This window comes from Lathamus discolor, chromosome 4 (assembly GCF_037157495.1).
Source record: "Lathamus discolor isolate bLatDis1 chromosome 4, bLatDis1.hap1, whole genome shotgun sequence".
NCBI classification, from domain to species: Eukaryota; Metazoa; Chordata; class Aves; order Psittaciformes; family Psittacidae; genus Lathamus; species Lathamus discolor.
The window spans coordinates 32,822,339-32,849,899 of NC_088887.1; the positions used below are offsets into that span (position 1 = coordinate 32,822,339).

The 27,561-nt window shown below is 37.4% G+C and overlaps 1 protein-coding gene across 2 annotated transcripts in view; it reads left to right on the plus strand.

The window, feature by feature from the left end:
- Positions 1-27,561, plus strand: part of DYRK1A (dual specificity tyrosine phosphorylation regulated kinase 1A) — an 85,655-nt gene that overhangs the window by 9,705 nt on the left and 48,389 nt on the right. For both annotated transcript variants that reach the window (XM_065676948.1, XM_065676947.1), the window contains exon 2: positions 20,838-20,917. In XM_065676948.1, coding sequence (XP_065533020.1) covers positions 20,908-20,917 — 10 coding nt within the window. In that variant the 5' untranslated portion in view covers positions 20,838-20,907. The remainder of the gene's footprint in view (positions 1-20,837; positions 20,918-27,561) is intronic.

The following is a 27,561-nucleotide window of genomic DNA, read 5'->3' on the forward strand; positions in this document are numbered from 1 at the left end:
TTGCACACTGTCCAGTCCTTGCACTTAGTCTCAGGTTTGAGACTTTCTCACAGGCTTGTGTGCAAAGGTCTAACATTTTAGTATCTGAATCCAGCAACTGCTGAGAGATTATTTGATTCTTCTAGCATTGTGTGAAAATATTTTTCAATTATTAAGATCTAATGTACAGAAAAAAAAAAAAACCTTCACCGTATCTGTTGGCAGCCTAAGCTAAGGCACTGAATTCCTGGGTTTTGGGGTGAGGAGAGGAGTTCTGGTGATTTTAGGCATTTTGTATAGCACTTAATGTCATGTTGCTTTCCATACATGCAGCAGTTTTTGCTTTGCTAACAGAAGACAAATAGGTGTTACTAAACTGCTTTTTAAAGGGGAATGAAAGCAAAAAATGTAAAGTGACTTGCCTGAAGTTGCACAATGATGCAATGGGCGGAGCCGAGTTTAAGGGTTTGGGTGTCTTACGTCTTAATAGCAGGATGCTGTGTATTTCTAGTTGCGTTTGACTTGAGTTTATATTCTGAGTGCTTTGTAGCACAGAGAAGCAGTCTCTTCAGGTTGGAGAGTGACTCAGCATATCCAGATAGAGCTCTGTTCAAGGAACTTAAGATTTTTTTTTTTTGAAATTTGGGACATTCAGAGTTCAAACTCATTTTTCCAAAAAGAGATTTGCATGTCTAAAAACAACCCGTAAAGAACTATTTTTTAATTTTTTCTTTTTTTTTTTTTTTTTTTGCTTGCAATCTCTTTTCCCATTTGATACCCATACTTCAATTTTGGAAAGAACTAATGGAGTATTTCAGTAATTAGTATCATTTACGGTATAGCTGGTATTAACTGTATAGCTTTGTTTTCCATGTCCTGTCCTGGTTACATGATAAGCATCTGTTCAATGAAGAAAATAACATTTGACTGTGCAAGTAAAGATTATGTTGCAAAACATATAAAAATTTATCAGGCCTGCTCTAACATTTCTTAACATAGTCTCTGATTCTGTGACATCTATAAAACTTTTTCACAGAGAAGGAGAAAGAGGAATATATGGTATTTGCCTGGCTTATATGATTGAAACATCTCCATCTTACTAGTATAGAAGGTCCCACCTCTTCTACCTGATCTTTTAGGACTGAGTTCTCAGTCTTATGGCTCAACCACTTGAGAGTGAATAGTTTCAGGAGCAGTGGGTTAACTGTGTAAGTGTATACCAAGTGTGTAAACCACACTTTTGCATGCTTGGGTTTGGTTGGCTTTCATGAAGGAAAATTTGCTAAATGTCTGAAATACTGTCTTCCACAATAATAACTTCTAGTTTCAGCTGACCATATTTGTTACTGAGTCTTGAGACATTGCTTGGTAGTAGTGGCAGTGAAAGGATACGAACTAACAGAAGCTATTGAGTAAAGATTGCAACTACTGGTCTTCTGCTACTACTATACCTTCTTAAAGTTGGGGAAAATTTGAGAAGACTTCATTATCTCTATGATAAATCTTCATTGTCATCATCTTCTTTGAGAAGACTTCATTATCTCTTTTTCACTAGAAGATAATTCCATCTTCTAATATGGAGATAAGACCATAGACTTATACAGAATTTCAGTGCTGAGAATGCTGAAGGGCAGCACAGCAAAGAACAGTATACACAGAGAAAAACATAAGCAACATTGATTTTCTATCCCCTTTTCCTTCTACTCTAAACCATTTTCTACTTCCACCCAGAGAAGTCTGTATATTTCTCTGAGTGTAGTGAAAATTAACCTTGCTCTCCCCAAAACTGTACCTATGCCGAATTTGAAATAATTGATTAAAAAGAGAAGCAAAAAGATGAAAAGCAACAACTGCTTTTTACCTCATCTGTGAGGTGTGTGTGTGATATGCACAAGATTTAATCTGACGATGTTGTACGTGTTTAGTTTACAGTTTAAGTATTAGCAAACTGACATGAAGTTAATGCTGCAAGATGTAGAACCACTGAAGCACTTTGAGGGAAATTGTTGAAAGAGTTGTTCTAAGGCAAAGTGTGCAACAATGAGTTCCTTGAAGGCAGTCACCACTTAAGCAGCTCTCCTTTCCACATTCTGGCTAGTTCTTCCCACCTGCTTTGTGTTGGCATAGCTGTTTGTAAGACCAACCAGTGAATCAGACTTGGAAACTGAGTTGGCTGAAATATATAATTTTATATATATAACATTTGGATGTGTGTGTGGGTGAAGAATCAGGTTACTTTTCAGTCAGATCAGTTCCCAGACCTGGTACACTGTGCTGCTGCTCAGACATTTGACAAGATAATGGAATGAGTTGTGTGGGTGGACAGGAGCAGGGTTCCTCCTAGAAGAGGCAGGGGTTGGTTAACTGGCTCTGATGGCACTGTTACTTAATGGAGAACATCATTCTGAGGAATTTTGCCACCCCTCCTGTAGTAAATCACTCACCAATCTGTCTGTCCCTGCCCCCCGCTCTGCCTCTCTGACTTTTGCTTGCTATTTCAAACTTCCATGCACATTCCTTCTCTAATATTCCCACTCTGATGCTGTCCTGCTTACGTGCACTCTTAACGTGTGCTACCACAGTCTTCCTTGATGAGTTCTCCAACTCTCCTGCTTGCTTTTTAACTGTCCTGCTTTATAATTCTGCTTACTCCTGATGCATGTGTTTTCTTGCATTCTTTTCACTTGTGCTCTTCTTCTAGCTCTTCCTCGCTTTCACTTGGCTCTTTTTTACAATTTTTGAACTTTTGTTCATGCCCTTTTCTCTTTCCTTTCTAGTGCTTGGTCTCTCAAGCACCTCTCTTTTTGTTACTTGCTCAGTCTCTTGTTTGCTTAGTGTTTTCTCCTGCTTGTTCTTTCTCACTTGTTCTTACTTTCTCTCCCTCCCCTGTAAGAACAGTGCTTTTGAGGGAGAAAAAACACAAAATTTTTAAGATTAAAACCTCTTAAGAAACAGTAAGGTTTTAATTTTCTGTTTGTTCCTTGCCCCAAACATTACCACAAACCAGTACAAACTACAGATACCTCCTCAATCTCGTACACTTCTGAATTTTTTACTTGAATTTTATATTGTCTGAAGATACATATGTGCACACAAAATATGTATTGTCCCTGTTTGGACAAAATGAAAGTTGAAGTTTCTAAAGTTAGTGCTCTAATAAAAGGTATTTTTCAGCTGTCTTTACAAGATGTGAACATACCTTATTGATACCGGAAGCTAAATTGCAGAGCGAAGTTGCTTAGTTTTCTTGTTCCTGCTATACAAAGGAGATATATGAAAAAACATTTCTCTTGATAGCCTGCTTTTAACATAACCAGCAGCTGGACCGATTTGGTTAAAAATAAAAACAAGCAGCTCTTCTGGAAATTCCATGCTTGCTTGTCCTCTTAAATAAGTGACCAGAGCTGCTGAGATTATACTGTTGCTTCGCTGTCATGGATTCATGTATCTAATGTTTTTATTAAAGTTACTTAAATTTTGTTGGTAACTATTTACCTGTTAGGTGGAAAAGTAGACAGGAATGTTGATTCCTTAATATCTGAATCCATCCATATTTTAACGTGTCATATTTTAATTATCTGAAATTACTTCAAATTGTGGAAGATTGGACAATACATTTACTCTATAAAGTGTGTGCGTGGGGAAAGTAAAGGAATTTTTCTGTCTACCTCCTTTGCTTCTGTTGGGTGAACTGAAGGCAGGAGCACCGTAAGTGCCTCACAGGGCATCGTTTCTCCATCGTTTCTCCGTGCATTCTTATTTGCATTCTTACTTTTGCATTCTTATATGAGAGTGCTCTTAAATGTGTCACTCTCTGAGTTTAAAGACTTTTGTTTCGTTAGGCCCCCTGCTCTAGATGAGGTTATCAACCAGTCTGCTATCAGGACGTACATGCTAATAGGGCAAACATGATTCTGAATTACAATACTTGTCTTTGAAAATGTTCAACTGTCTCCTTCTTGGTTAGTAAATGAGAGTATTAGTCATAAATGCTGTATCTCTTCAGTGGCTTATGGCTTCTCTTTTGTTTTGTTTTAATTGGTTTTGTTTTTAAAATCCCATCCATCTTCTCTTCTGCTTTGAGTCTCGTTCCATTCTATTCTGCAGTTCACTTTGTTCATAATGCTTGGTTTTTTTCATGGCTAAAGACCTTTGTCTTGTGACAACATGGCATTCCTCAGTTTCTAGTAGTTGAGGTTCCTTAGTCAGATAGTGGTGCAGCTACTTCAGTGTTTAGTGCCGGTTCCCCCCCCCCCCCCATACCCTTCTCCTGCAATCCATTGTGTTTTTTGTAAAGTCTTGTTTCTCTTTTTCCCTAACTTGCTTTGAGTTGACTATTTGGCATTTCAGAACTTACCACTTTGGCTGTCTTTGTTGCCCTTCAGGATGTCATCCATCTCCTTGACTCCTTCATGAAAGGGAGGAAGACTGCTCAGTGTTTTCAAGCACTGTCTGTGGCAGATATAATCTGTATAAGTTAGCATGCCTCTTGCTCTTTGCTAAACACAAAATCAACCATGAGAAATGCCCTTATGCTTTCTAGTAATTCCTGTAAATCCAGTATGAAGCTAACTTGAAATATTTTGAATAAAAATCTCTCTGAGCAAAAAAGGAGATCAGGCCTTGGCTGCAAATCTGTGTGAGAATCCATGTTTCCTCAGATAGATTCAGTGTAGCACTACTGAACTCCATAGAGATCTCTTTCTCTTAAGCTCTGAAGCTATTAAGTCTCCTTTATGTTCAGTTCAAGTGAAGTCTCAAATTAGCAGTATGGAGTTCTGGCTTGTTTCCAAAGGTGGTATTTTATTGTTTATCAAAAAAAAAAAAAGGGGGTGGGATAGGGGGAAGAGGGCAGTTCCAGTTTGGAAGGCATTAAATGTGGCTTTAACTTAAGTTGGAAAAGAAGATGCCAGTGTAGTATATGGTGTTAATGATTTGAGGGAGTTCCCTGTTGTGACTGTCTTGATGACTACATTGTCATGGTCAGAGTTTTCTCTTTGCTGTGCACTGTACACTGGTCACATGAAGGACTGTAGAGATGAGTCTATTAGGCTGCAGTTTATCCATTTGATGCACCTGACATGAGCTTTGAATCTTCCTTTTCTTATCCCTTTTGCTATGCCCCTGTGATTTCATATATTGCTATACTATTTCAGATGCATCTGAAAAAACTGCATTCTTCCTAAGGATACTTCTGCTGGCATCATCCTCGGAGTCTGTCAGATCATGCTGATGACCTTCTTGTTGAGCTCTTTCACATATTAGGAAATAGCAGGTCTATATAGAAAGCTACCTTTTTTTCTAGCAAGCTTTGTTAAAAAGCACAGCACATCATTACATGAAATGCACCAGTTCAGTAACATCAGCAGAAAATTAAATAAGAAGATCTGCTGGAAAAGTGGCTTTGTTTTGGAGCCTTTCCATCTAGTGAGCTATTCTCGGTAGTTTGCAAGGACTTCAGTGGGACACGAAAGATTTTTTTGCCTTATTATTTCCTGGATACCTCAGATGTGGTGATCTTGAGTACTGTTTGGAGCTCTGTAAGGTCAGGATTTAAAAGCCTATCTATCTATCTATCTGTCTATCTAGCTAGCTAGCTATCATCTATCTATCTGTCTATCTATCTATTTATTTATTTATTTAGTCCTCATTTCCTTCCTGCAACCTCTCATTAGAATCATTTTAGGAATATTTATTAGGAAAAAAATGCTACAGGAAACCAAACTCTCTTGGTCAGAACCCTAACAACTTCTGATGCTGGCAGAGGTACTGTTAAATAATCAGAAAGTTGCATAATCTTATCATGTCCTAGAATTACTGAAATAGATAATTTTGTCAGAGTTTTAGAGCAGTGTCTGCTTCCTGAACAAAAGACAGAAAACTTGGAGAGCATTAGATGGATCAGTTTATATCCAGTATTTCATTGCTGGAATTGGTGAAGTTTATATACACTGTCCCAAAGCGTCATTTTTTTTCTGTTTGGCATCCTAAAAGTCTAGGTAGCCAAAATGAATCTGAAGGGCTCACTGTGAGAGAGAATTTTCCAGGGCTTTTATCTCGATGAGAGATTTCTTTTAGACTTTTGTCTTATGACTGCCGTCAGAGAATATTCAGAAATGAATTCCATACATCTCCATAGTGACTGTACTCAAAAAGGGATTCAAATCAACATTATCCCAAGTTGACAGACTAAGCCTGAACTACACATTCAGTACCATAATATAATACAGTTTTTATTAAAAAAAACAAATGACCCAAGTTCTTTGCAACCTTTAAACCTTTAGAAAGTTAAAAAAAAAAAAAAAAAAAGGCTTATTTATTCAAATAATTTGCCATCACCTGTGTGTATGAGAAAACCAGTAAGCAAACCTGAAAAAAGTTGGTTTTCTTTGGGGTCAGTTAGCTAGAGCTGTGAGGACTGGGAAGAGGATGAATGTGAGCATAACAGAACCTTCCCCAATACCTCTCCTTTTTTTTCCATTCCTTTGGTAGCAGCAAATTATTAGATTGGCTTAGCAATCATGTGCTACTCCATCCTTAGCCTTAACCTTCTATTTCTTTTGTCTGAGGGAAAGCAAAGTCACATTTGTAGTGGGCTAAAGAGGTGTGTATGTGTAGGTATGTATGTATGTGGCCAGTTCCTGGGGATAAGCTGACAAAAGGTAACTTGTTATAAACATGAGTGTGAATTGAACTCTTAGCTATCAAACTCAGATTGAGTTACTGTGTGGCATGGTATCTGCAACCTCTTGTTAGATTCATAAAATTTTTTCCACACCAGGAAGTCATTGTCTTCTGTTTTGATAAGCCAGGAGATAATACAGGGTTGATGGCAATGGACAGCCTATTCCACTTGATGAAAGTGTGTTATGGTTTCTTCATGTGTGAATGCTTTTAAATTAGATCTTTTTGTGGGATATTCCATACATTGATGAAGGCTTGATGAGGAATTACTGGATGAAATTCTAAGAAAGTTTTGTAGAAGGTCGTGTTAGACTGTAACAAGTACATTCTGGATTTAGTGGTGTGGGTTTATTTATTTCCTGAGAGTCTCAAATGAGCTACCTGTAGCAATAGTTTGTAAGGGTACAGAGCTGCCATGAATGATGAAAAGTATTCAATGTGGTAATGAATGTACCCCAGTAAAGCTTTCACTGGTTGATGTATACCCACTGTCTGTACTGGCTCGTCTCCCTCTGTGTGAATGCATCCACATTATGTACCTGACTTAAGCAGGGTGTTTGAATTCTTCTTAATGGATTATAGTACCATTTAAAACTCAGCAAAATTTTGCAGCCTACTACCTCTGTGGTAGTATCTTAGTATATGCCAAGATTTGCTTTAATATTATGCTTAACAGAGGGGTGGAGGCTAACAAAATAGGAAAACAAGACTTCACAGCTTTAAATCTGTAAAAGAAGGTATTTTGACTTCATCACTAGATTATATGAATGTTTACTGAAGTTTGTTAATTTATCTCATTCTTCAATGAGTTTTCTAGGTCAGTGTTTCCTTAACTGGGGATAAGGCCGTGGTAAATGAACTACAGGTGGAACTTAAGCCCATGTTGAATTATGTTAAATTAAAAAATACTATGTTAGGATAATTCATATTTTGTTAAAAATTTTTTGGAGCTGACAGTAATCTACATTCTGAGAACTGTTAGGGCAGTAGTTCCAGAGTGAATGATGTGAGGAAAACGTGGAATCTCTATTTATTAATGTATTTACTGTATTGAAGAAAAGAAGAGGAAAACCCATTTGTGCATTTTTTTGTTGTTGATCTACTTTGAAGACTTTACAATAGTTCTAGAGTGCCTTGTGATGTTAAATGCATTAGAGATTACCTCATGAGCCTGATACAAAAATTACAGTAGTTTCCTGCTTCAGAGGTTTGCAAGACCAAGAGGGATTAAGGTGGGGCTGCAGATGGTCTTGTAGCCTTCATCATTGCAACCCCTACCTACTCTGGTGCCTGGATGTTGCAGGGGAATAAGACATGGCTGTTTGACAGCAGCCTGCATTGGATCACAAGAGGCTGTCTCTGTCCACATTCTCCCTTGGTTAAGCATACTTGCAAATTCTCTTTGTTGGCATTTTTGCTTTGCTTTTCCATGTTGGGCCAGCTTAAGAAGCTAAGCAAAAAAAACTAAGTGAAGGTAAAACTTCACTGCTAATTTAGCTACCTAAACTGTTTCATCATGAAGTGGAAAAGTGCCAGGAAGAGGAGCCTTGTCTGTGACTTGCTTTTTCTTATTAGTAGTAACCTTGAGTGTGATCAGCTTGTGAAGGCATATACTTGGTGGGAAGTTATGTTGTGTGGCATAAACTGAGCCAGCATCTTTTTGCACAAAAAGGCCTGTTAAACTTTTTGTTCCAGCTTTTAAGTTTTTCTTCCATTTGTGGAGCCAGTTCAATTTACTAAACTGGGAGGAGATGAACCTGATGAAGATGTCAGTAATTTTAAATTAGGTCATGGAGTTTACTGTGTATTCAGTGGGAACACTAAAGCTTTCCAAGGAATGGGGCACAGCTGTGGACCTGAGAGTTGGGAAGGACAGCGGGGGACTGCTGCCTTTCTTGACAGTTTAGTGTGTTCCTTAGATGGCAAGAATCTGAAACCATGTGTTCAGTTCCAGTGAGACTACCTAGATCCCTGGCTTATCAGGTGTTTTGGCAATTGTCCTTGAGTCCCATGTAATGTGTACTGTTGTACAAAAAACGAACCAAAGAACTATGGGACAGAGGGGGAGAAAAGGAAGCCTGACTCTCCAATCCAGTGATGAGTGTGCTTACCTTCAGGGAAGAGGAAGAAGAAACTTGCTGGGATTTAGTCAATGCTTACACATTTTACAGGCTCCTGGATAATGGTTTATTTTCTCAGTGGAAGGATATTATATGAATTATGGCAATACAGCACAACCACCAAGGTAGGAGTGATACGTGGCAAAAGCGTGAGGGAGTAGAGATGGAACACAGAATAGATTGTATCAGTGGGACTATATTCTACTCATTCTCCAGCTATGTAAGGGGCTTTAACTGATTTTTTAATAATGAAATTAATTTTCTGAAGGACTTAATCTGATAAATTGTGTCTTCACGTTTGTTAATTCGTATGTTGAAGTACAGATACTTTGTGACACTTACTGAAATGTATTTGAATGTATGTAGTAGTCAACCTGAGCCTCAATTAGGACTTAAAGCATATTGTGAAAGTCTCTCTATGTATAACTGGGCTGGAACATTGAGAACTGAATGGTAAGGATGCTGGATTTTACTGTGGTGAAGTCTTTTTTTTTGTTCATTTTGCTTCCTAACATCAGAGAAGTTTGTAGTTGGCGTGCCTGATTAAATTTATTTCTTCAAATTTATTTATGTAGACTATTATGACAGACACAAACTATATATAGAAAAGCCTGTAAACATTTCACTTGTGTTCTTGAAGTAGAGGGGGGGTCTGCTACTGTTGATATTAAACCAGATGTTAGCTGTGGTCTTCAAGGTGCTCTGTGTCAGTTTAGCAAGAACCATCAGAAATACTTTAGCTATCTTGCTCTTTACTTCTCTTATACTGTATTCTTAGCCTGTAGAGCAAACCTTATTATAGATAGCTGAAGTTTGTGAGCTGTCTGGTTTTGTCTTTCTGTGGACAAACATGGTCTGTTTAGACAGTGAACTTTTTAGGTGAGGATCACTATTTTGTTGTGTACCATAGTGCCTAATACAATGAGTTTCTCCATCTATGAGCAGAATGCCCTGTTTATTGCCCCAGCACAGTCCTAGAGCATGGCTACCTTACTTCCATTATCAGTAAGTATTTGGACTTCTGGCCCTAACCTAGAAACTGTGAGTTTCAAAGGTCCAGAATATCAAAGACTACACAAAAATGCAAATATAGTTTTCTGTGATCAAGTAGTATTATGCAGAATATAAATGTGTCAGCTGTATGCATGTGCTAAAAAGAACAATTAGGTTCTTATTTACTGTGTAGGTTTTGAAGCTGAAAGTTGGACTTGGGCTCCGGAGGTGTGCAGAGTCAGCAGAAAACTGATCAAAAAAGGTGAATATTTTGCATCGTGCTAAATTGCAGAACTGACTCAGCAGGACTGAGGCAGATGCCAAACGTGGTGCAAGAGATTGGTCTGCATTCAGTGGTTGAAGGTAAGGAGGGCTGTAGGTGAGAAAAGAGCAGCCAAATCTAAGTCACCTTTGGCTTTTGGGGAGCTGCAGCCTGAGTATTCTTATTTTAATGAAGTAACTCAGTTTATTCACCATCTATTTTGAATGCATCTGGTTGTCATGGAGCCTGAACTTGACCACTGTCAATTTTCAGAGCTGTTGAGCTTCATATGAACTGCTGTTTGAAAGCATGTTGAACAAGATTTTTAAACATAGTGTTTCTGTACTGGCATGTCTGACAAAAGCTGGACCTTCGTTTTTGGTTTCCAAGTTAAAAAGAGCTGGGAGAGCAGCTCTGGTATTTGTAGTTTTGGAAATAAGGGATTCCTCCTCTTTTTCTTTAAACAACTTCTAACTCCTCGTGCCCAGCTTATGGTCCCAGTTATTTTGTCAGTATCCTGAAATCCTAGCAGTAATCCTGAAATTCCCTTTTAGTGTGTTTTAACATTGATAGATACAATTAAAAGGCAAATCTGAGTTCTGTAGACAAGCTTAAATTGTGGTTTTGTCCCCATTTACTACACTTGAGTGGCTATTCCATGTATATTTCATTATAGTACTATGCTTGGGGTATGCAGAAAAAGAAATAACATGCTGGGACTTTTGAGTTGTACAAATAGAGAAAGAGTATCTCCTTCCACTTGGAAGAGTGTGTTTAGAGTTACTTTTAGGAATAGTCGTTTGAGCCAAAACTGTCTTAGGTGCTGCTGTCAACATGCTAAATTAGTCTCTTCCCCTTGCCTTTCTTGAGAGGCAGTGTGTACTCTGTGTCTGAAATACTGAGTTTGACTGTTTTAATATAAACGTGAAGCCTGTGAGCTTGTCCTGCATGAAAAAATCAGCACCTGGTGATAAGGAAACTGTGTTTTGCCTATTTCCCTGAGAGAAGAAAAAAAAAAGGAGAAAGCTTTGAGCTGAGGCTGTCCTTCATGGCATGTTTCTTAAATGACTGCACTCAAGGTATAATAAAAGTATAATAATAATACTTTTTCCTAGTGGCTGGTGAGTTTACCATCAGAATGATGTTGTGGCTGACTTATGATTTGGCCAGCTGCTTGAATGATTTTTTAAGGGCTAGAGATGATTATTATTTTTTTAGAGAAGGCTTACATTGAGTTCTGCAGGATTTCTAGGATGATGAAGGTATGTATTTGCAACTGAAGAAATTTATTTCTTTTACGTTACCTTTTAAGTGCAGTTGCTCAAAACCATCTCTGAACAAGTAAGTGTCCTCAGAAAAACCTATCTAAGTGGGTGAAGTCTGATAGATGCATTAAGGAGAATTCTGATGTTTGAGAACTAAATACGTTCATTTAGTTTCTTTGGACACAAGCTGAAATAGACAAGTTCCAGTTTTTCAGTCTAAACTGAAGCTTGGGCAGTTAAATCTGATTTATTATGTTAAAGTGGAAAGGATATCAGCAGTGCTTCTGCATTATCACTTTTCGTATTAGAGTTTTACCTGCTTTAGCAAAAGGTATGGGGATTTATGGGGTGAAGGCTGGTTTAAGACCTAGGCATATGGTTAACATATGACCAGAGTACCTGGCTGTGTGTATGCCTGTCCAGACTAAATATCCTGAATAATGAAAGACAAAGGTTTAGATCAGATATAAGTAAGGTATTCTTTACTGTGAGGGCGGTGAGACACTGGCACAGGTTGCCTCAGGGAGTTGTGAATGCTCCATCCGTAGCAGTGTTCAAGGCCAGGCTGGACGGGGCATTGAGCAACCTGGTATAGTGGAAGGTGTCCCTGCCCATGGTAGGGGGATTGGAACTACGTGAGCTTTAAGGTTCCTTCCAACCCAAACTATTCTGTGATTCCATTTGTCAATGGGAGCCGTATGGGAATCAGTTGAACAGCAGTTAGTCTGTGTTGTGATTGAAAATGTTAAAAAGTATTTACAAAGGTACGCAAACCAGTGTATAGCTGAAACAAGCCATTTATGTGAAGTCTTATAAATAAGCATCATCTATTTACAGAGCTGTCCAGCAGTTTACAGTTGTGTGTGGTTGGTTGGTTTGTTTTTTTGGAAAACGATAGGTGTGCGTATCTCCATGTATTAAAATATTTTGGAAGCCTTCAAGATTAAAGATACTACTGTATCAGGGCAGTTGAAAGGGAGACGTCTTATTTCATTTAGACATCTGATAGCAGCTCTACAGATGATTTCTGAGGGATCTATATAAGTGTATGAAGTATTTTTGTCATGGAGTTTGTTGTGTTCTGAGTAAGATTTTACATTCTCTCTGGTTTTGGTCAGTTCTGTTACAGTAGTGTTTGCTGAAACATGATGATAGTGTATTAATTTATTAATTCCTGGTTACTGTTACCTGTACATTGCAGCATGATGTGGAATTTTGCATGCGTCAAGGCAGAATTAAAAAGGGAAAAGAAAAAGCAAACAGTTAAAATAAGGAAACAGTCATGATGTCAAAATGCAGTAACATCTGGATTTGTTAAGGATAGGTCACTTAGAAAGCTGAAGTCTCTTGAAGGTTACAATATTTTGTTTGAAACTGTGGTAGCTGGGAAAATACTTTTTTTTCAATATATGTATATACCTTTTGGCAACCTTTTGGACAGAAACTGTCGTCTTCATCAGTGTAAAGTCATTGGCAGTTAAAATAGTCTGCATTTGCAAAGAACTGCCTTTACCTCCCATACATACATAGTGTGCATGTGTGTGTGTATCTATACATATCTATACGTTTGAGCTCTTGCAGTTTTCGGGAGGTAAAAGCATTTCAGTAGGCATTGCATGTCTGCAGAGCACTACAAATGCTGTCCAAACTCTAGTCTAGGACTCTAGGATTAAAAAGTGGAAGTAGTAGTCAGTACCTTCTCTTGCCAGGTCTCTGACAAGTAGTCTGTTTTTTAAATAAAGTGTACAACAAATACTGGAAGTAGTAGTTAGTGACCACTAAATTGGAAGGAATAGTAAGCTGTAGTAGTATCAAGATTGTAGTAAATATCTCTAAATTGAGTGATGTTTGGCCAGGTTTTGTGGAAATTCTAGACTTTCCTTTAATTCTGTGTTTGGTTGCTTGCTTCATGCCTGAAAAATAGACCGGGAGAAGTAGGAAGGTTATACAGTCTTGAGACTTTTTTAGGTCTAAAGTTGCAAACAGATGAATGCAAACATACAGTGGCATATGTTTTGCTTTGCATATCTAAAGTTCTTTTCCCAACCACAACTAACAGAAACAGTTTTTGTAAATGAAATGATCGATCTTTTTGAGGACCTCTATAGAAAAATCTTAGCTCTGAAAAGCATTTCACAACTCTGAGAGCAGATTGCCCTGGATAAACTAGTTTACAGCCCTTGTGGATATTCTGCTTTGAAATATGACTTTACTCATATGCTACTGTTCTGTTCGTGTTTAATATATAAACTAAAATGGCTGAATATCAGGTGTCACCTTTGAAAGAAATTGTAGTTAGGATATGTGTTAACCTGAAAAAGGATTAGTTTATTACTCATATCTGGTTTTGTAAGCTGACATAGAAAGAATTAAAAAAAAAAAAAAAAGTGTCTGTGTTTCATAAATACCCTTAGTTTTCCTGGAATTCTGTTGTCTTAATGCTCATGGGAATTTGGGATAAAATTATTTTCTAGAATATATAAATGGGATTCATGTAAATGGGACCCTTCGGTAATTGCATTTTTACTCAATGAAGCCATTAAACAGTACAGAAGCAAGGACTTGGTTCTAAGAGTTCAGTGGCATCCAACAGTTACGAGTATTTTAGCTGATACTGCACAGGATAGGCAACTCCTGCTTATAGCATCTCTTTGCATCTTTTGGTTGAGGGAGTGGAATATAAGCACAGTGGCATGAGTTTGCTTTTCCAAAACGGTTAAAACGTAACCGCATCTAGTTTGGTTGACGCTATTAAATGAGTGATAAAAATAACCACTCCCCCCTTTAATTTGTGATTCCTTGTATGGTCGGTACACTGAAAAATATTTTAAGTTTGTGCTTCTAAAAAATTAATATTTTTAGTCAATGAGTGAGAAAAGCATATGCAAATTATCTAAAATATCTCAAGTATTTGAACTTTTATGTTAGGTAAGTTTGGGGCTTTTTTCTCTCTTCTCTCTCCCTCTCTTCCCCCAGTTGTGTCAGTTTGATTGTTCCTAAAATCCATAGCTTTTATTCTGGAGTTTACATGAACAAATAAATATTTAAAAAACAAATCCCAAGTTGTCTAGCTGTATGGGTCAGGTGTGAGTTTTACACTGGTTCCTTTATATACAAGGAAAGTAGTACATTTTTTAGAAGTTACATGTTGCTTTTCATAAAAAGGTTAGGTTTAAAAAAATGGTATGTTATAAATCACAAATTTCAGAGGTTCAGATTGCACTCTGAAGTCTTACTGGATTAATACTGGTATGACACTATTGTTAGGTCCTTCTGTGATAGAATGAAGTGCACTTCAGTGTTTAGCATTTTGACACCAATACTGGCCTAAGAAGCCCCTTTTTGTCCCAGCTGTTTGTTCCTTCTGCCAGGCTGCTGTGCATTTATAGTGAACCGGATTAGACGAGTGATACAGAATGAAAAATAGTGGTGTCCCCTCCATTTTTTCCACCAGGTCATTTCCCCAATGCTGGTTGCTGAGTGACCTTGTAATAGTATCACTGTCTCAGCCAAGCAGGTAGTGATGGAAAGGATACAGGCTGCTTAAGCAGTACTGCTGTTGAAAAGAAATTCTTGCTCTACTGCACCTATAGTTCTGCCTTTGCCAGGTTTGAATTGGGTGAGAAACTTTGTGATTTTAGTAAAGCTGCTTGTTGTACATGCTTTCACACTTAAAGCATGGGTTCTTTCATCACGTGTTGTAAATAAGAGTGAAACTAGTAATTTGCAGTATATTTTTAGAGGAACTAGTGCTTTTTGGGACACCGAAAATAATTTTACAGTACACAAGAAAAATGGTGGTAGAGTGTGTTTTGTTTTAGATGCAGTTGTTTCATATGTATCTCACAAATTTTGATCTAGTAAGTAGCATAATCTTCTAGTTTAGCAGCATGCATTTGAAACTGGGGGTATAAAGTACAGTACAAACTCTTAGGATGTAGTGGTGTATTGGTGAAGCCTAGTATAAACTCAGTTTTGATTGTTGCTGTCTTTTCACCTGAAGTAGGAAACCAGTTATGTAGAAAAATGCCCCTCATTAACATTTGCTTTCTTACGCATTGAGTAAACTGACATATGAAGGTGACTGTGCTTGTAGTTCTGTTGAATGCACAAACTAAACTGAAGAGGGGTGTAATTATTTTTTCTTCTGAGTTACGATTTTTAAAACCTAAAGATGGGGATCTGTGACTACTTTGGGAACATGCTAAATGTGATGGTGATCATGAATGACTTGAATTTTGCTTTAGCAATCTATATGGTTCTGTCAGGTGGAGTAACATGCAGGTGACTATGAAAGGGGAGGGATGTTTTGGGTTTTCATGCTGAAACCATGCCTGCTTTTGATTTTATGTGTGCATGTGATTTTGTGGGTGAACCAGACAGCGTGTAGAGAGTTATGCTTTGTATGTTGGATATACGAAGTAGTTGTGCGTGACGTCATATATAAGAAATAATTAAAGAGAATGAAGAGGGGGGGAAAAATAATCAGGCTACTTTGGATAGCCAGCGTCTTGGTGCAGAATAGAACAGAAGCAGTAAATATGCACGTGTGTTTGGTTTTCAGATGTATGTTAATCTGTGCATCTGAACACACAGGATTTTACTTAGCAACAAAAGATGTTGTATGTTTTAGGTGCAGCAAAAACAGTGACTTTGAAATTCCTCAGTTGGGTCTCTCTGGGAAGTAGTATTGGAAGCTGACAGTCGCTAGAACCCTGTGAGATTTATATGTTTATATTAAATTCCAGTAACACTAGTTATGCTTCACATTTTATTACGCAGTATTTTAAAGAACACACCAAATCCAGTGTATTTGGTGAATCTTTTACCATGTATGTCTTATGTCAAGCAACATCATTGATTGTGCTTAGTTTCAAGAACAGGCTGTTGAAATGCAAAATGGCAAGAGCTTAGAAATTGATATTGTATAGATGTATATACATCTAGATCCATTATACTCCAGTATGTATGTTAATAATCTCAATTTAATTTTGTATACTGTAGAATAATTTTTATAGTAAATAAAAAATTATTTTTCCTTCTAAGTATGTATTTATATTTTATGTTGCTAGCAACAGGCCTGCCTGCACTTACCCAAGGTCAGTGACCTGAATTGTGTTCATTTCTGACAACACTGTGTGTAGTCATGAGATATGAAGAGATTTCTGTGGTACTTCATGAGTGTGACTTCAGAAATTACAATATAACCTTTTCACAGAGGAAAAACTTAACTTTGTTGTGGTTAGTTTGCAAAAGGTTCTGTATTGAATCTTACAATACAAAGATACTGAATAAGGGAAGTAAATGTGTATACAAAGCATTTTAATTAGTAAAATGTAAAAAGCAAAACACTCCCCAGCAGACTTATAATTCAAGCTCTGGGGTGTGCTGTTATTGATATTCTGAAGACCTCTTACTTAAATTTGTCATGGAAAGAATTCTTCATATATGCTTAAAATGAACACAAAATTGTAGTAAAAATGTGACCTTTCTATGAAGGTGTTTATACTGGCTACCTTTAACACTTTGCAAACTTGGATTAGATAGAATTGGATTGAATCTTTTAACTCTAGGTGCTGTAAATTATTATCTATTATACAAACAAAATATGCAGCATACTATATGACTTAGGTACATTCTTAAGTTTATGAAATAATACAGTTTTTTTTTAAACTTCTGCTATTTTGCTGCATTTGGAACTGGCTTCCTACTGTGCTCATAATGTAATAAAATCGCCCACATTTGCAAAAACTCATTATCTGATTGATATCCAGGCAAGCCCCCCGAAAAAGAGAAATGGTAGAGGGAAGTGAAACCTCTTCAGAGAGATGTTAGTAATGGTTTTTGCACTTTTAGGTTTTTGCACTTTTAGATTTTTACAAGTATGATTGCTCTGAAACCGGCTTTGATTTGTGGTGAACCTGTTGACTTAAGTTGTGTATTGAATGTTCTGAAGGAAGGAGTGGATGCTCTAAAGAAATACAATAGAATAAAATTTAGTCATCGGAGGCTAACATGCAACCTAGGCTTTTTCACCATGTTTATAATACGGTGGAGTATAACCTGGAATAAAATATGCTCAGCATCTTTGGCTTACCTAACTGAACATTTTATAGTAAAGCTGAAGTCTACACTTGAGATTATTCATGAATATGGAGTTGCTTTGGATAGGTAATCCCATTATCTGTATTTTGAGGAAATCAGAGGAGCATTGTGTGGGTAGGAAAGATGAAGAGTAGAAAGCAACAGTAATTAAAATGGGAAATAAAAGCATGAAGTAAAGTTTTAGCACGGTAGCTTCTTACACAGGTGATTTCTAAGAACTGCTCTCTTTGTTTAAATGAAAGACTTCAGCTTTTATTCTTTTGTTTGCTGTACCACTTTCAGTAGTTTGTTTTTCAATGCCTTTCTTCTTCTTGCGTCTTCCTTCTGCTCCTTTATTTCCAATTCACTTCTGTTTTATACCAGTAAGTAGATCAAACTGGGTTCTTGAAGCCCACTGAATGTTGTTACTAAGGGATTCTTGTAGTAATGATCTTACAGACTGTGTGATGAGTGGGATTTGTTCTTGCCTCTTCTTACCACCAATTTAGTATCTAAACCAGGAAGCCCTTGTACAGGCTGTGTAAAAGGCCTTTTGGTTTTAAGAACTTGGCAGTGCAGAGGCACAACAGAAGATGCACAGTTGCTGAGTTTAATGTGTTGCCTTTGCAGCTGTTATATGTGGTTTGGTTGTGCCTATTAAAAAAAAAAAAGACCCAAACCCAACAAAACCCCCAAATTGTTACTCTTTTATATTGTGTCTGTGATACTGTTACCATCACAGTAACTCGTTGTCTTTGTTCTCTGGTGATGTTTTAAAGTTACTTGTTAAGTTGTGGATATTTTCTTGGAATACAGTGGACACCTGCATTTCCGCTCCAGTCTTAATTCCACACTAGTTGTCCAGTTCTTCAAAGTGTGATGATAGAGAGTTGTAAGGAGACTGAAGAAATGCACTGGTTTGTGATGGATATGTTTTGCTGGTTAGCTCTGAAGTGGGCAGATGTATTGATTCCCCATGACTTTACAGTTATATCAGCAACTCTTCTTTATTGTCAGTAGCTCTAATGTCATCTTCTGATTCTAAAATAGTTCAAGTCTGTGTGTGTTACCTTTCCAGTTTGGTTTCTCTGCTCTTACAACTTTGTGAATTTTTTGAAAGAGACTTTCTTGTTCAGAGCTAGTCTTACGGTCTTAAAATATTCTAGATTAATTTCCAATCAGCAAAAAGCATAACTTCCCCTATGCATGAAGTTGCTTTCCTGCTTTGACAAAATCATCTGTATGATTTCAGGTTCTGTAGCTATAGCTTGGTAGTGTCTGTGTTTATTGGTTATCATGTTCTTACCAACTGATTTCCTCTTCTTATGGAAAGAGGAATAGAGTTGGCAGCCTGTTGCCCACAACAGTGCTTTATGTTGCTAGCATTGCAGTCAGTTTCATACAACATTCTGTTGTAAAGCGCCGGAGATGTGCTAATGTGCTGCTTTTTGGAGCTTACCATTCCCATTGTAGAACTGGCAGAAGATGATGTATGAATGCTCTACAATCTATTTTGGATGAAATTCAGATAGCTTTGCTCAAAGTATGTTTGTTGATAGTTCTAACTAAGCTGGTTTAGGATTGAAGCTGGCCTTGTACTGATGCAGGTGAGAGAGGTGATCCTTACTGTATTGAGCTACAGGGTGGTAAAGACAAAAGAGCAATGCCTTCAGTCATTGCAGATACTACTGGAAAAAGCTTTCTACAGATAGTCCATAGATAATGTAATAGATAATGCCATAAGTATCTTGGCCATAGAGAGCTTTCAGTAGCCCTGAGACACACATGTATGCTGGGCATAACTTGGGTTTAAACCCAGGAACTATTTAGTGTAAAGAAGAACAAGTTTGCTCTTCCTTTTCTCCTGTTCTTGGACATAAGTGACTGCCTCCGCTAGGTTTAGCGGGACTAAGCTCAGTACAAGACACTGTCTTGTGATGTATGTGCTTAGTATACATACCAGAATGAATCTTTTATCCAAAATGAAGCAATTTAGGTAAGAGAATGCCTAGTTTGTAGGATCTTGTGTAGCCTTAGGCAATACTCACGAGTCTTGCCAAGTTCATGGCTGCTGTGGATGTGGCAGTGACATTCTAGGTATCTGTGGAACTGCAGCAGTAAAAAAACAAGGCTGTTGATTCATGATGTGTGATGGCCAGTTTTTGTTTGCCCCCTCTGTCTTTTGGAGGCATGACAGCAATAATTCACCTGCTCGTAAAAAAACAATACAACCGTTACAATGGTCCTGCATGTATCAAAAAAGTAATTCTTCCTTGTGTTCCCGTCACACCTCCGCTGTGTGTGTGTGTGTGTCTCTGTGTGTGTGCCGCACTTCCATGGCACAAGGAAGAAGCCAGTGTGGTGGCAGAAAAGCTGGCTGGGCTTAGAATGTAAGTGCTTGAACGGTCGCTGTTGATGAAGAAATGAGCTTCAATGTTTTCCGCTGGAATTGCGGTATCTAAGTGCATTTTAGTCTAGACACGCTTTCTTGGAGTTACATACATCAGGAGGTGTTTAAATAGTAATAATCTAGGTTCTACAATTTGAGCTGTTGGGTAGTTTTCAGAGGTTCTCCAAAATTCTCAGTAATTTGTAAGTGCTTTTGATATTTTTGTAGGTTGAAGAGTACCAGTGACGATTTTGTTGGAGAACAAATGAAAAGCAAATATGTGAAAAATACTTTGACCTGGGGTTGGTTGATGAGTGTTGTGGAGTTTGGTTTGGTTTTGTTTTTTAATCGGCATAATCCTACTGTTCTCTTTTAACTCCAGTTGGAGATTTCCTCCTAGAAACTCATGTCTTTATGTATCTTTGTCTTGTAGAAAGGTATAGTTTTATTTTTCTGAACGTATTTTAATTTGGTGTAAGGTGAACCTAATTGAGTTTCAGGTGAGATATGAAATAAAAATGGGCTTGCACATTTATGGATTTATGTGCACTTACACTTCTGTAGTTTGTTGATTTGGTAAAATCCCACAGAAGTTCACTTGTGTTTTATAAATATTGTCCTGAGTTTCTATAAAAATCCCCATATTGAAGGGCTTTGTAAAGATGAGTAACTATCAATAGTTTTACTTTGGTACGTTTGAGAAGAGCTTTGGATGATCTTAATTTTCAGAAGTGCTCAATGAGCAGCTGAAATTTAAGTTAATCCCTGAAATTTCAACATTTACATAGGTGTTTTGTTGTTTTGGTGGTTTTTTCCCCCTAACATTAGATGTTAGGGGAAGATAGTCTTTGTAATGTTTGTCTCTACTCTACTGTTGGAAAACTTGATTTTTATTCCTTTTTTTTGTAACTACCTTTGTTTAGCTCTGTGGTTATATCTGAGAGCTGGGGTTGAACTAAGCACTATGTAGATTTAGGAGAATGAAGGTTTACAGTTGGTTTTTTTTTTTTAGTTATATTAATAGTTTGTATTTACATTTACTTTTTTTCTTCATTTTGCAGTGTTGTTTGCTGCTGGACTCCCCCCGTCCCCCACACCCCTGCAGGATGATATGAGACTTGAAAGAAGACGATGCATACAGGTGATATTATTTTCAAGGGCTTTTAGAAGGGAAAAATCTTTGATCTTAATCTGGTTTTTGTTTCTATTCCATTCTCTGTATCCCCACAATTATGTTGATCCAGCCTTGGTAGGATGTTGAGGAACCTGCAGAGTTTTGAAATCTTTCTTTGCCCTTTGGAACTTTTCTGCAACTGGCCATGAGGAAAATGTTTTCCCTGAATGGAAATACTGTTTCCAAAGTTTTATGGAAAAAAAAGAAAAAAAATCAAAACAACATGGGTTTGTTTCTAGAGAAGCTAACTAAATGTACTACCTTTAGTCTTGTCTTGTTTGTTATTATCCCCTTTTAATGCCCCCACTTGCCAGCAGGTGTATGTCACCATGTATGCTCAGTGACACACTATGTCATCATTCATTAATTTTATTTTGAAAGTTATGGAGCTATCTGAAAAAAGTAAAATTTATATCTAACAGTTCATTATGCCATATTGAAGACTTATACCTAGTTACTGTAAGGTTTCTCAAGAACTGAGAATAGGAACTTTAAACATCTTTGAGAGTCACTAGTCATTCTTAAAATTGATCTTTTAGGAAGTTCTTACTTTTTTTGCCAGTCAGAATACTGAAAGTGCCAAGTGTATTTGCAGATTAAATAGCTTACTTTTACTGATGCTGTTTTGCTAAAAATATAGTTAATATTTTGACAGGAAAAATCAGGCTCAGCAGAAATAGAATAAAATTTAGGTTGTACAAGAGGATTGGTGTAGTTCATTTTGAGTCCTGTAACAGGGAAGTACACATAAGACAGATCTTTCTGAGTGCTTGTTCAGCTCTAAAACCCATCAGTCCTTGGGGCTGGAAAAAAAGCTAGATAGATTTACGTATGCATGCAGATCATCTCTTGATTGACAGTTTTCAGTTGCATCAGCTGTTCATGCATAAACAGCTTTAGAGGGTATATTTACATGGAGCATGTTGGATTAAGACCAAGATGCTGTAAGTGGATATTTCATTCTGTGAAAACTAAACATTCCTTCATTTCGGTTGAATGTTTGTAAGTTGTATGTTGATAGCTCAAGTAAAAGAGGGTCTGAAGAATTCTAAAATTAGGTGGGGCAAAGAAGAGGAGAAAGAAAAAAATACTCTGATATTTCTATTTGCTATAAATGTCTAAATCTAGAGGAATAGCATTTGAAGTCACAGAATCACAGAATTCGAATCATTTGGTGTCCCATCAAACTTGTGGAACTCTTGTCTAGTAGGCAGTCATTGATAACACTGTAGGTCATGTTCTTCTTGCGGTGTAGATTTAAATATAGCCCCACTTAAATATTGAGAAAATGGTTTGAAAGCTTTAAAAGTATCCATCCCACAACTGAAAGGAGAGGTGATAATATGAAATAGTACCTTATGTATCTTACACTGTTTGGGAGAAGTAAGTTTCATATTGTAATACATTAATCTGATTTAAAACTTGAGCATTTTCAGTTTTGGTCAGGATTGTTGATGATGGTGAGCTTGTAGAATTACAAGCTTAAAGAGTAGAAATGCTTACAAGATTCTTAATTGCAAGTAGTAATTCTATCTTCTAAAGCCATAATTCTGTACTTGGAAGTTCCATGATAAATACAGAGTGAAAAACAGTTGTACCTTGGCAAAGACTTTGAGGCTTCTGATGTGTCATACAAGTTGGAAGTTAGACAAATAAGATTTATTTTCAGCTTTCTGTTTATTAGGAGAGCCAATATTAGTATGCTGAGGTTCTGAGAATAAACATGATTTGCATGCCTTAAAATGAAGAAATGTACTGTAATTATTGTGTAATGCAGAAACAACAAGAGTCATATGGTGACTCTGCTGATACCTTTCTCAAGTTCAAAGTAGCTGGTGAGAGCTCAGGCCAGGAACTGAAAGGTTCTGTGGTTACTGAGGATGATTCTTTTGCATTTTCAACAAGGCTTGGCTTCTGAAGGTCACTGACCTGCATGAGTGATCAGAGATGCCTGGTAGTGTCTAAGCTACCTTTGGCTAAAGGATGAAGGTTTCTATAGGGTAAATAAATTACTTCTTATAATGGGCGTCACTTCATTTCACTGGAAACTGACCTACTGTAAACCCCTAAAAGTAGGATTTATCATGTACTAACTTTTTAATGCATTTGCATTTTCATAGGTAGATTTGAATGTAGAGAATAGATCAGAAATGCTAGTTGTATCAAATTCTTCTCTTTGTCATGAAAATATGTTGAATGCACCAAAGATGTTGGGAACTAAGCAAATGATATAAAATGTGAAAATGGTATGTTCAAGGTTGGTAAAACATTGGAACTGATCATATTGCTCATTGAAAAAAAAACCCAATATTGTTCATGTTTTCAAAAGGAAAACAAAAGGGGGCAAAAAAAGCGCCATTCCAGTAGTACTCAGCAAAAATAGTACAAGAACAATGAAATTGCATGTACTTGTATAGATATTTGCCTGTCCGCACATGCGCATGCACACACACCCCCCCCCCCCGTTGCATTGCTTATTAAAATGTAACAAGTGTAAAGACTTCTGTGAAGTTCTTAGATTTCTTGGATTGGGTTGAGTTTATAGTCTTGCAAGTGTTCAGGTGTTAGTTTTATGTAAAAGTAGGAGAAAAATTTAGAATTGGGCCACGTCTCTCATGTCTCATACTCCTAATAGTTTAGCTACTGATTTCATTGAGCCTGTAGCTCTTTTGAAGAATGTTTTTGTATGCCAGTAGTAAAAAAAAACAAAAGCAAAAAAACCCCACTGTTACTCTACAGTCAGAAAAAAACTGTGTCCAATATTGCTGCTCTATTTTGAAGTTCGTCTGTATTACCTTATATCAGTACTTCTGATAATGCCTTTGAACTAGTCTGTTGAGAGCCAGTTTAATTGCCAGGGAACTCCAGAAACTTACTGGGGCATCACCTTTTTATCACTTAACCTGCCTCTTCTTGTGGAAATGGTGACTGTACTATCTATGATTCCACTTAAGTAGCTGCATACCTGGAGTGTCTTTTGTGAGATGTATGTTGTTGGCATAAAACCAGAACTGGGTTATAATGGAACAGACATTCTGCCCATGTGCTTTTTCCAGACAGAAGCACAGTACAGGCTGATTGCAATTTTGTTTCTGATTGGTGACTGTCATTCCAATTGGACGGATTCTGTCCATCAGTAACTTGTTCACATATTTGACTGTGTCATTACGAGCAGTTTTTGTTGGTTATTCAGGTCTTTGCTGGGCAGATAAACACATGTTTAACATAAACAGAAGATACCAAGGAAATAACATAAGAGATGGGGTTGCTCGTTACTCATGGAAGTTTCAAGTATAGATAGTTAATGAGCACTTTGCATGGAGAAGAATGTTTTTAGGGTTAATCACTATTTTTACATAGATAACTCCCTTTACAGGAGTTGTTTCTGCTGTCTTTCTGCCTGTTAGTTTTTTGTCAGCAGTTGCAAGAAAGCAGCTGGGGAGGAGTTCAACACAGTTGCGTACTGAAGGGCAACAGTTATCATGTTGAAAGTGGAAGTTCTGCTTTTCAGAGATGGAGTCATTGACCTCAATGAATGATAACCTTGAAGTCAAGAGACTAGATTAATGCTCTACTTTCTGTATTTGAGATCAGAAATGTGAAAACCTGGACAGCTAAAGTTAGATTCATGCATCCATATTTAAAGAGAAGTTGCCTATTTAACAGAAAAGGAAATTTTTTCCCCTCCTCCAAAATTGCTTAGTACCTGTGATACTGAAGATTCTAGGTTTTCAGCCTTAGTCCTCATCGAAGAGGAAACAAATGACAAAAATCCTGTTTCAAGGATTTGGCATGGAATTATAGCCTGGGGGAGAATGCTACTTTTCTTATTCCAAACAGACTGAAGCATCTAAACCAGAAAACCTTTAGAGGCCTCTGTATTTATTTAATTTGCTTCCTCTTAAGAGAGCACAACTCTCTTCCTCTTAAAAGGGATAGGTGTGAATTCCTGTAGAAGGCCCTGTTAGTAGCTGTCTTGGGTTTTTTTTTCACATCTGGAAGTTTCTTTTATGTTTTGCAGCTAAAGTAATTGAAATACTCTTTCTTACGCTGTTCATAAGAGTGCTCAGCAGGGCTCACAGGAGTGTGTTGGGTAGCAGTAGTCAACAGCAGCTTGTTTCTTCAGGAGGGCAGGGAGAAGGGGGGGTGAGACAGAGCTCTTAACTGCAGCAAGTCTCCCTCTCTTGTGTTGGTGGAGTTGAGACGTCAGCACAGATGTTGTCAGTTGAGATGTTGAGATGTCAGCATAGGGGACCATTGAGATAGGAGATTGAAAGGAGTGTTGCACTTTCAAAACCATTACATTGCTGCATAATGCTTGAAATAAAAGTATCTTAAAGATACACATCTATAGTTTTAGTATTTCGGAAAAGTAATTTTTATTAATTTTGTATCATCATTTATGTGGTCCTCTTTTAAAAACTCTTTTTTTTCCTTGAGGTAGCTTTCAACAAAGTGTTGGGTGATGAGGACATTTCTCTTTAATGAACACTACTGCTGCAGCAGATACATTGTGAGCCAGAGATTTATTTCTGTTATTTATTTCTAAGAGCAAAGTCTCACTTAGACCTGCCAAAATTTTGCTTTAGAACAAAAAAATCAAGTTCAGGTTAAATACTGCAATCTTAACTATTACAAAAAATATGAGACATTTTCAGAATTCCTGGTTAGTCTACTGAGAATGCCTGAGGTCTACAGTGAACATAACAAGTATAGTCTTTCTTATAGCCCTTAAAGTCATCATATGAGCAGCTGTAATGGAAAAGCCCCTGTGGTGTCAGAGTGTTCAGTCTGTGAATGAAAGTAAAGGTTCTCTTGGGTAACACAGTAATAGGATGGCTAGACTGCATTTAGAGCTGCTGATATAGTCCTGCTATTATGCTGTATCATGTTGACTTACTGGCTAAGGTGTTTGCTAGTGTGAGTGTTCCTGTTTCATGCATTATGTTGTATAGCAGACAGCTTTTTTTGTCCTGCTTTGTGTGCTTTTGGTAGCAAACTGAGTTCATGGAGTGATACTGTTTGCTGGGGTAGGGAATTTGTCAAGTGAAGTTAGGAGGGGGGATGGGCTTTGAAGTGAATCTTAGCGCAGTGCTTCTTGGGATAAGGCTATTGGTTTGTATCTACAGGAAGCTCTTCCCTTGAACTCTGCAATGGGCAACACTAGTTCAGGAACTTGCCCTTTACAGCTTGTAAGAATCACATCTGAAGTCTTGCATTCCTAAAATACATCCTACGGTGCAAATCTTTGATTGAACACAGCAATAGCTTTATTTGGATTTGTTGTCTGTGGAGACAGAATAGCCTAAATTCAGCAGTTTTGACCAGTCCTGGCTCTAAACAAGTGTAACAATGGCTTAAATGTGCACCACTTTAGTTCCTTAGCATATGCTATGTAGAGTCCATGCAGGGGAATAAGTGTTTTTAGGAGGTATCCTATTTTATAAATCATGCAGTCAGATGTAAATGACCTCTCCTTCCATCCCTGAACAGTTACATTCTTTGGGCGTTTGGTTTTAAGATACAATGAGAGAGGGTGTAACAGTCAGTTCTGACTGTTTGATAGTTCTTGGTCAGTATTCTGTTGATAATAGTTTATCAGGTAGGTGGGTACAAGAACTATGCAAATATTGTTCATAAATCTTGCTGAAAATTGACATTATGACTTCTTAAAACCTGTTATTTCTCGGTTTCCTGTTCAGTTAAATTCATCCCTTACTACATGTTTTTTGTTATGTTTATATGAACTGCTATTCTGGACAGTGTGACCACATGTTCCTTTAGCTTGATGCCTAGCTGCTATGCCAAGCTGGGATAGTACCAGCTTGTCAGAGCAACTTAAGACTTGATGAAGGAGCTTTTTGCCTAGTTATACAAAGGGGAGTAAGTATTCCTCTCACCAGCTTTTATGATAGTTTCCACGTCTTAATATGCAGTCAACTATCCACGCTTACTAGCTCTGATATTTCCATAAAACAACTTAAGCACATGCTTGTCAGCTGTTTTATGTCAGTAGATGCTGTTCAGACATAATCTAAGTGGGTCTAGTTAAAGCCGTCTGTACTGAGGAACATGATTAATATTGGAAAATGTCGTAAAACTGAGAATGTTTCAGTTTTCAGATTTTCATCTTGACACCCTATTCCCACAAATACATATTTGTTGATAAGCTGTTATGGACAATGATTAGATTAGTGGGTAAGAAACAATCATCTGGTTTTATGAGTGGTGGTGAGACATCAAATTTGCAGTTTTGACCTTACAGTTATCCTGGCAACAGTGGATAATATGCAGCACAACATATATTGATCAACCAAAGTGATATTCTAAAGCCCTGTTTCTGGAGCCCAGCATTTCATTGATACTTACATCTAATGCCTGTTGACATTTTGGTGAGTTAAGTACCTAAATATCTTTGAAGATCTAGATTTTAGTATATTGCAGAGAGACAGCTGTTGAACATACTTGCTGTAAAGGTGAAACAGGTGGCAGCTTTCCTCCTCCCTCATGGAAGTGTATTGGTGCCTAAGTTTTCCTAACAAATCCGTTATTAAAGGTCCCTCAAAAAAATGAGGATACAAGCATAGTACTAAGTTATGCTTTACTGGTTA